Here is a 9941-nt window from a genome sequence, read left to right as displayed (position 1 = left end):
ATATATATATATATATATATATATATATATATATATAACCACATGACCCTTATAAGCTCCTGTTAGAGCGACCAGAAGCTGAACTCAGACCGGCTCCAGTCTTATGGAGTTCACATATATTTGTGTCTAATTTCTGAGCAAACAAAGGAACATTTTGAGCAGAGAAAAAATATTTTCTTTTTTTTTTGCAAGAAAATAAAATATAATTAGCACAGAAATAATAATAATAACTTAATATGAGCAAACAAATGTAAATACATGTATTTCCATGTTTGTTATTATCCACTAATTCTAACCTTTTTCACTCAGTTTTACTTCCCTTCTCAACATCTCTGCTCTGTGGCTGTTTACAGTTAAACAACTGAAGTAACTAATTCCTGATTGGTTGTTTAGTCTCCAGTCTGATTGCTGGTATTATCAGTTACTGGGAGAGCACTGGAACAATGCTGGTTACATACCTAGTGTTATGAATCTTTATGTATGTCTGTTTACTGTTCAGTTGGACGTTATGAGCTTGCAGTATGTTGGTAGGATTCTCGCTAACGTCTGCCATGTGTGCAATAGCTAACTAAGCTAGTTGGCTACCTTGATGAATGCTAGCTACACAGCCGGCAGTAATCAGTGATGTAGTTCCTTTAAAAAGACACAACTTTAACTGTGACTCTAATATATTTTCAACTCAGTAGCTCCAGTGCCAGTAAGAAGTCCTGATCGGAGTCTGATGTTTACAGTTTACAGCTGACTGACTTACTAAATTATATCAGTCACATTATAGCAAGCTTTAAAACAAGATGTACAGTAATAATTATAAAGTCTTGTCTGTGTAACTGGCAATCATCAGGTTAGCCAACTAGCTTACTTACCTGTTGTTAGGTATCATCAATGGATGTATAATAAGAGCTGGAAGCTGCTGCTTAGCCTTGCAGCCAATTCTTCCCAGTGGTCACTCGCGGTACTGCAATGAAAAATCCCCCTGCTGCCCGAAAACCATCGTCCCCATAGACCACCCCGCTGCCCAAAAACCATCGTCCCCATAGACCACCCTGCTGCCCAAAAACCATCGTCCCCATAGACCACCCCGCTGCCCGTAAACCATCGTCCCCATAGACCACCCTGCTGCCCAAAAACCATTGTCCCCATAGACCACCCTGCTGCCCAAAAACCATCGTCCCCATAGACCACCCTGCTGCCCAAAAACCATCGTCCCCATAGACCACCCTGCTGCCCAAAAACCATCGTCCACATAGACCACCCTGCTGCCCAAAAACCATCGTCCCCATAGACCACCCTGCTGCCCAAAAACCATCGTCCCCATAGACCACCCTGCTGCCCAAAAACCATCGTCCCCATAGACCACCCTGCTGCCCAAAAACCATCGTCCCCATAGACCACCCCGCTGCCCAAAAACCATCGTCCCCATAGACCACCCCGCTGCCCGTAAACCATCGTCCCCATAGACCACCGCTGTAAAAGAGACGTCTGTAAAACTGTTGACAGGACACCTTGAACTTAAAACAAGGACAATTATGACTCTTTCTATTATGAACTTTGATCCTTGGAGGTTTTATTTTTGTAAAACTTTCCTCGAGCCGAGAAAAACTATTTAAAAATCTGTGGCGTCCTCACAATATAAAGTCTATGGGCTACTACTGCACTACTACTAACACTACTGTGCAGATCCAGTGGGCCGCACAACGCAGAAGCAAACCCGTTTTTTTTTTTGTGTGTATGCACTAGCCGAGCAATTCTATTAGGACTGAATGGGCACCATTATTAGTCCAGTATCCAGCTCTTAGTTAGCTGGCTAACTCAGTTAGTGAATATAGCACAGAAAGAAAACTCATAAAACAAAGTATGCACCAAAACTGCATAAAAATCACATGTGGTTGTATTTGTAGGTTGTATCTGCCTCCCTCTTCAGTTACTGATAATACTACTAGCAATCTGATGGGAGACAAAACAGCCAATCAGAAATGATCAGCTCCAATTTTCAGGTTAGTTGATGTTGTGGCTCACTGGAACGCTGAGCGAGTGCAGATGTGAGCGCACAGCAGCTACACTGAGCACGCTCAGAACAGACGCACTAATATCACCACAGCAGCTACACTGAGCACGCTCAGAACAGACGCACTAATATCACCACAGCAGCTACACTGAGCACGCTCAGAACAGACGCACTAATATCACCACAGCAGCTACACTGAGCACGCTCAGAACAGACACACTAATATCACCACAGCAGCTACACTGAGCACGCTCAGAACAGACACACTAATATCACCACAGCAGCTACACTGAGCGCGCTCAGAACAGACGCACTAATATCACCACAGCAGCTACACTGAGCGCGCTCAGAACAGACACACTAATATCACCACAGCAGCTACACTGAGCACGCTCAGAACAGACACACTAATATCACCACAGCAGCACCTCCAGCTTCATATACAGTCTGAGCTTCACTGTGATTGGCTGAACTCTCATCTGAAGCCCCTGATTGGTCAGTGACACACACTATGCTAGTACTCATAAAGTAATAAAGTAATAAAGTAATAAAGTAATAAAGTAATACTAGTACTTCAGTGAGCAGAAACAAACTTTATTTGTTCCAAAAATAGATTTTCACCTGAAATATATTTTACAAAAACTTAACCTGCAATTCTCAGTACTACACAGTACTGAGAATACTACACAGTACTGAGAGTACTACACAGTACTACACAGTACTGAGAATACTACAGAGTACTACACAGTACTGAGAATACTACACAGTACTGAGAGTACTACACAGTACTACACAGTACTGAGAATACTACAGAGTACTACACAGTACTGAGAATACTACACAGTACTGAGAGTACTACACAGTACTACACAGTACTGAGAATACTACAGAGTACTACACAGTACTGAGAATACTACACAGTACTGAGAGTACTACACAGTACTACACAGTACTGAGAATACTACACAGTACTGAGAGTACTACAGAGTACTGAGAGTACTACACAGTACTGAGAGTACTACACAGTACTACACAGTACTGAGAGTACAACAGAGTACTACACAGTACTACACAGTACTGTGAGTACTACAGAGTACTACACAGTACTGAGAGTACAACAGAGTACTACACAGTACTGAGAGTACTACAGAGTACTACAGAGTACTGAGAGTAGTCAGAGTACTCTGGGGGGGGGGGGGGGGATTCACATTTTTAATTTGACTAAACGAGAAGTAAAATAAAGTTGTGTCCTGTTGGGGGCGTGGCCTCCTGGTGTGCAGGGGTCAAAGGTCAGCTGTTAAAATATTAAATATTTCACATTTTGAACAGTCTACACTGTAAAAAATTAAACTAAAAAAACAACATCAAGTACACTGCAAAGAAAACAAAACCACCCGCTACATCCGACCACCCAGCTGATGGTGTTACCACGGTAACACAGAAGTAGCAGTGTGCTACAGCTGATGGTGTTACCATGGTAACGCAGCAGTAACGGGCGTGCTAGCAGCTCTGTGTATTTGGCCTTTAGTCAGCTGACAGGAAGTGATGTCACAGTTCACACATCCAGGCCCTGTCGTGTCAGGAAGTCTTCGAGCGCGCTCAGTCGCTCCACCAGCATCACATCCAGGTCCGCCTCGTCATCGCCGGCGCTGCCATGATAATGTCGCCGGGCCGCCGCCCGCTTCTTGGGCACCATGGCAACAGGAAGTCCCACCCCTAAAACAGACAGACATAGTGGAGCTGTGACGTCAGCATGACATCGCTGGGTGACAGACAGGAAGCTAAATATACTTCAAAATAAAATCTGTTTACTTAAAAGAAACGAACAGTTAACAACTACGTAACAAAACAAGTATAAAAACCAAAAGGAGAAACATTGATTAAATAAAAGTGTCTCCCCTCAGTGAACTACGTTTCCCAGCATACCTTGCGGCCTCTTCCTCTTCCTGGGCTGAGTGAAGTCAGGGAAGAGGAGGAGCCTGCGCCTCCTCTGCTGGCCAATCAGGAGCAGCGCTCCATCCTTCTCCCGTGGCTCCTCGAAGATCGTCTCCAGACTCCTGCAGGGCAACAGCACAGCATGCTGGGAGATGTAGTTTGTACAGCAGATTTATGCTCTGTGTAGTTCTGCATCAGGGATTACTAGTTTTACCTGCGTTCTTATTAATAGCTTTTTAAAAGTCTGAGATTTGTAGTTGTTTACAATTTACAATTTCATTTAGCAGCTTTTATCCAAAGCAACGTACAAACACAATCAAGGATCTAAGAGAGAACAACACGAGTCAGTGCCATGAAGCCAAGTTCAGGTCTGATAGGAGGTAGATCATCATCATCAGGTGCAGAGGTGTTGATGAAAGAACTGGTCTTTAGTCTTTTCTTAAAGATTGAGAGAGCCTCTGCAGATCGAACAGAGTCTGGTAACTCGTTCCACCACCGGGGAACTACAGAGGAGAAGAGTCTATCTGGTGACTGAGGGTCCTGTTGTGGTACCAGGCGCCTTTCATTGGCAGAGCGTAGTGAGCAGGAGGGAGTGTAGACCTGAATGAGGGGGTTCAGGTAGGCAGGAGCTGTTTTAGTGGCTGTTTTGTAAGCGAGTGTCAGGGTTTTGAATTTGATGGGGGCAGCAACTGGGAACCAGTGGAGGGAGATGAACAGCAGGGTGACGTTGGGCTGGTTGAAGACCAGACGTGCCGTCGCGTTCTGGATCATCTGCAGAGGTTTGATCCATAGACTGTATATAAAGATGGACGTCATGACAGATCCCCAAAAGTGAAGCCAAAACATCTTGATCGCCCCCTGGTGGCGGGCTGCAGTATAGGTCATAAGTCCCGCCCCTTCTATGTTAGCGGATGAGCCAAACTAAAAAAATCAAAGAACACATCAAATAAATTTTCCCCAAAGATGGTTTCTGTTATTTCAGGTCGTTCTTATCATGGTGATGTTTGTCTAAGTGCTCGTTTGTTTTTAATTAGTCATTTGATGATATAGAAACGGGCTGTGATGTCATGATTGACAGCGGTGACAGCCGCTCTCAAACCTCCGTCAGGCCGCAGACCGGCTGAGGGGGCGTGTCCCGCGGGCCGTCATCCTGCCGCCTGACTCCACCGCGCAGACTCTGATTCCAAATGACGTCACACAAGCAAGATGGCCGCTCCCAGAAAGGAGATATTTTGACTTCACTTTTGCATAGTGGCAGGAAGTGGAGACGCGTCGTCCATGTTTATATGCAGTCTATGGTTTGAACGTGCATGCGGGGAGGCCTGCCAGTAACGAGCTGCAGTAGTCAATGCGTGATATTACAAGAACCTGAACCAGGAGTTGTGCTGCGAGCTCAGACAAGTAGAGTCTGATCTTCCTGATGTTGTACAGGACAAACCCACACGATCGAGTGACTGAGGCCACGTGAACCTTAGAGGTTAGTTGGTCATCGATCATGACACCAAACTTTAAGCTGGATGCTGATGTTTTGTTCTGTGGAGGGACTGGCTGGATGACAAGGAGCTCGGTCTTAGAGAGGTTAAGCTGAAGGTGACATTCTTTCATCCATGCTGATATATCGTATATATATATATATATATATAGTATGAGGAACCTCTGTGGATAAGTTCTCCCCTCCAAGATACTCTAAAATATCTCCTGATAGGCAGGACGTGAACCAGCGGAGGATGGTCCTGTAGTCTTTTACCTGTTGGTGGTGGGGGATTTGTAGTTCTTGTTGGTGTAGATCTCCTCCAGACTGAACTCTTTCTTCTTCAACCTGAAAAACAAACAGACTCGTTATTGTTTTCATTCTATTTTCATATTCGTAGTTATTTTTTCTGCCTGCCTCCATCTTCAGACCTTTTGACCTTTGGCAGTCCCATTGGAGTGAGCGGCGTTTCCCGCGGCGACGCCCGGCGGATTCGAATCTGTGACACTCGTTTACCTCTCTGAGGAGAACATATAAAAAAGAATCAGCAGGAACAACAAGACAGAAAAAATATCATTATTATTATTATTGTTGTTCAGAGTGAACAAAAGATTAAATTAAAAAATGAAGAAATAAATGAAAAGAAACAAACTTTAAAATATTATATTAAATCTATAAATCAGTAAAAAATCTGCACCTCTCCATTTGTGCTGAGATACTTGGAGCTGGCTGCTGATTGGCTGGCTGTGACCGAAACAGACAGTCCATTGGCTGGACATGGGGGGAGGGGCAGAGACCGTCGTCGAGGGAGGCGGAGGCTCCGAGCGCTGTGATTGGCCCGCTGCTTCTGCTGTCGCCGGGCAGAGGAAGTTGGGCTGCAACACAGAAATTATTTTATTGTTTTAAAGTTTGATTTTTAGAAGAAACGCTCATAAAACCAGACAAAATGAAAACATTTAATAAAAGTACATTTAAATAAAGAACATTAAAGTAGAAAAGTGAAAGCTGCTATTAAAGCAGATAAATAAAGTTTTATTGTTATTTGAGTTACTAACACTACAAAATAATAACGTAATAATAATCAAATAATAAATAATTAATTACCTCGGCGTCGGCGACCGCATATAACTGTGAAAACAAAACAAGTTATTTCATAATAAATCATAAAACTGACAAAACTGATTTAAACTAATATTTATAATAAAATCATTTATCTTCAAAAATGTGAGAAAATACTTGTTTTTAAATGTAAAATCTTAGAATAATGAATATTCATGAGCTCATTAAATATTAATGATGTTAATTTGAATATGTGAGCCGACCAACCAGTGATCAGAGCTCAGACTGGGCGGGGCCGTCCAGTCCTTCAGGGGCCGCAGGGGACTCCCACAAGCTCCACCCCTCACTGACGCCAGTGTTTCCACGGCAACCGCTGACAGATGCAGCATGGTGGGGGCGGGGCTAAAAGAAGAGGCAGACAGCCACAGGCGGAAAGCACTGTGATTGGAGGAGAGGGAGAAGGGAGGGGTGAAGTCTGAGAAACGCCATTGGCTGGAGGAGACTGAGAGGACATCTGATTGGCTGAAGGTCTGACCCTTCTGGAGGAGATGCAAGGCATGCTGGGAAGAGGAGCTGGAGATGCTAGAGGAAGAAAAAAAAATCTCTATATTAAAATATTCTTTATTATATAATATAAATATTTATTGTTCATTGAGACGTGTAATAGAAGTTAGACTTTAATAATTATAATTGCTTTATTCATAATTTCAAGTTATACTGTATGTTTATTCATATCTTATATTAATTAATTGTTTTAGTCTGTTCTATTAATCGCGTCCTGTGTTCTTAAACGCACAATATGTAATTTCAGCTGCTAGGTGTCTCAATCAAAACAACAACAACAGACGGGAGTGTGATGGCGGTGTGAAGCAGCAAGGGATCATGGGAGTTGTTGTCTTCGTTGTTAAATAAGCAGCCTCACCGGGATAGGATTACTCCAGTGTTCATCATTCAGGATGTTTTTACTCTCCAGAACAAACGGACCCGGAGATTACAGGTAAAAACACTGAATAAAGCTGTTTCACCTAAAATCAGTGTTTCTCCGACGATGTTTGGTGACCACCGGACGTTCGGTACGCGCTGTTAGCCGAGCTGCTGCTAACGTTAGCTCAGTTTATTTCTCTGATAACTTTAGATCCAGACGTCCAATGACTAAAATCCTTCTTCCGGCTAAAAGATATAGTTAAAAACCAACTAAATTTATCATGAAAATGTGTCTTAAAACTGAATAAAAGTCAATTTTTAACAGTTTCTGTCCGCCGTTTACATCTGCTGCGTGTTTACTCTTTGGTAGAGGAGGTATGATGTCATCAACATGTGACCAAATGAAACGGTTACTTTGATTAAATTACAGATTTCTGATGGAAACATTTAGTATAATGTAAGAACACAACTCAACAACATATATAACACAGGTCTGGTTGTTTACATTATTACATATTATAGCTTTAAGTTACTTATTTATAATTAATATCATTTAAATAGAACATGTTTAGCTTTACAGTTTAATTACACTTTAAAATTTAAACTAATTTAAAAATCTAATTTGAATCTTTTATACAACAGCGATATATTTAAATGTTTATATAACGTTAATATGTATCCTTCATTATCAGATGTGTTATTAATATTGATTATCAGATATGAATATTGATGATCAGGTATTAATATTGATTATCAGATATTAATATTGATTATCAGATATGAATATTGATTATCAGATATTAATATTGATTATCAGATGTGTTATTAATATTGATTATCAGATGTGTTATTAATATTGATTATCAGGTATTAATATTGATGATCAGATGTGTTATTGATTATCAGGTGCAGGTGCGTCTCACCTGTGCAGCAGCTGTGCTGCTCTGTAACCGTTCTGCCTGACCACCACACTGACGGCCTTCTCTGATTGGCCGCTGTCTCCCTCCTCTCTTCTTCTGTGCTTCCTGTGGTTGAAGTTGTACAGAGTGAGCGGCGCCTCCTCCTCGGCTCCGCCTCCTCTGAAGGAGACCGCCATCCGGCCCACAAATCTCCCAGCATGCTCCTCTTCCTCTTCTTCTTCTGCGTTTACTGGGAACACACTAAATGCTCCTCCTCTTCCTTCGTGGTTCTTCCTCCTCCTCTTCCTCCCCCTTCCACCCTCCTCCTCCTCTCCCCTGCTCCTCTGCCTCCTCCTCTGCTCTGATTGGCTGAAACTGGAGGCCAGAGGAGCCGTGGACCCCTCGCTGTCTGATGAAGATAATGACGAAGAGGAGGAGGTGACAGGTGGGAGGGGGGCGGGGCTACTGGAGGAGGCGGAGCTGCAGGGGAGAGCAGCCAGACCTGAGGAAGAGAAATGACATCATCAATGATTGATCGATTAGTTGCCAATCAGCAGCTGTATTGAGGTGACCTTGATGATGTCACTGATGATGTCACACACTAAAAGCAGCTACTACCATATCATGCCACAATCTCCAGGTGCATTGTGGGTAATGTAGGCTGCGTGTGAGGGACATGTGGTTGTGTGTGATGATGTCATCAATCTGTGCAGGTGAGTTACCTGGGAGGGGGGGAGGAGTCAGAGGAGCACCTGAGCAGGCTGCTTCTTCTTCTCCTCCTCTCCGCCTACTCTTCCTCCTCCTCCTCTTCCTGCTCCTCCTCTCCAGAGAGTCCAGGCGACGACCGAGAGACGCCAGAGCTCCTCGCAGGAGGCGACGCACCTCCATCCTGTGAGCTGAGAGGAGACGAGGCAGGAGGGAGGAGCAGGAGCAAGGAGGAGGAGGAGGAGGAGGAGGACGACGAAGGCCAGAGGAGGGTGGGAGAGAGAGGAGAGGAGGAGAGGATGAGGAGGAAAGAGGAGGAAAAGGGGAAGAGGTAGAAGGAGGAGGAGGAAGTGAAACAAGAGAAGACTGATGAAAGAGGAGAGGAGGAAGAGGAGCAGGAGGAGGAGGAAGGGCAGAATGAGTAGACAAGAGAGAAGGAGGTGAAGAAAGGAGGGATGGAGGAGCACGAGGAGAAGAGAAAGAGTGAGGAGCAAAATGGGAAGAAATGGGAGGAGAAAAAGAAGGAGAAGGAGCAGTGAGGAGTGACATGAGAGGAGTAGAGGAGGAGTAAGAAAAGAGAGGAGAGACACGAGGAGGAGGAGGAGGAGGAGGAGGACAGGAAGAAAGAAAAGAAGGACATACAGGAAGAGGAGGAGAAGATAAATGAGGAGGACGGACAAGAGAAGAAAAAGGAGTAGAAGAGATGGGAGGAGGAGGAAGAGGAGCAGATGACAGGAAGGAGGGAGGAGGAGTTAGAGGAGCAGCAGAGGAGGAAGAGGAGGCCCAGTGAGGAGGAGGAGGAGGAGGAGGAGGAGGAGGAGGAGAGGAAGGTGAAGAGGAAGAGGAGGAGCTCCAAGGAGGTGCAGGAGGAGAGAAAACGCCTGGAGGAGAAACCGCAGATATAATAATAATAATGAAATATGAATAAACAATAGAATCAATA

At 44.0% G+C, this 9941-nt stretch overlaps 1 protein-coding gene and 1 long non-coding RNA gene across 2 annotated transcripts in view; both read right to left on the bottom strand.

Annotated features, from left to right (window-relative positions):
• Positions 1-3202: 3202 nt before the first annotated feature.
• Positions 3203-9260, bottom strand: wu:fi75a02. The gene is made up of 9 exons (XM_042395295.1): positions 9016-9260; positions 8318-8795; positions 6738-7052; positions 6516-6539; positions 6109-6286; positions 5843-5931; positions 5688-5759; positions 3932-4062; positions 3203-3721 (listed from the first exon to the last, which is right to left on the bottom strand). Exons 1-9 carry the CDS (start codon positions 9179-9181, stop codon positions 3561-3563), a joined length of 1614 nt encoding a protein of 537 aa, XP_042251229.1. The 5' UTR covers positions 9182-9260; the 3' UTR covers positions 3203-3560.
• Positions 9261-9838: 578 nt separating this feature from the next.
• The window catches only part of LOC121885636, a 1490-nt gene continuing 1387 nt past the window's right edge, over positions 9839-9941 (bottom strand). The window contains exon 3 of the long non-coding RNA XR_006092592.1: positions 9839-9879. This is a non-coding gene — a long non-coding RNA (uncharacterized LOC121885636). The remainder of the gene's footprint in view (positions 9880-9941) is intronic.

This window comes from Thunnus maccoyii, chromosome 19 (assembly GCF_910596095.1).
Source record: "Thunnus maccoyii chromosome 19, fThuMac1.1, whole genome shotgun sequence".
Taxonomy (NCBI): Eukaryota; Metazoa; Chordata; class Actinopteri; order Scombriformes; family Scombridae; genus Thunnus; species Thunnus maccoyii.
The sequence above is the reverse complement of the archived record's forward strand: the minus strand, read 5'-3'. Positions and strand labels throughout refer to the sequence as shown.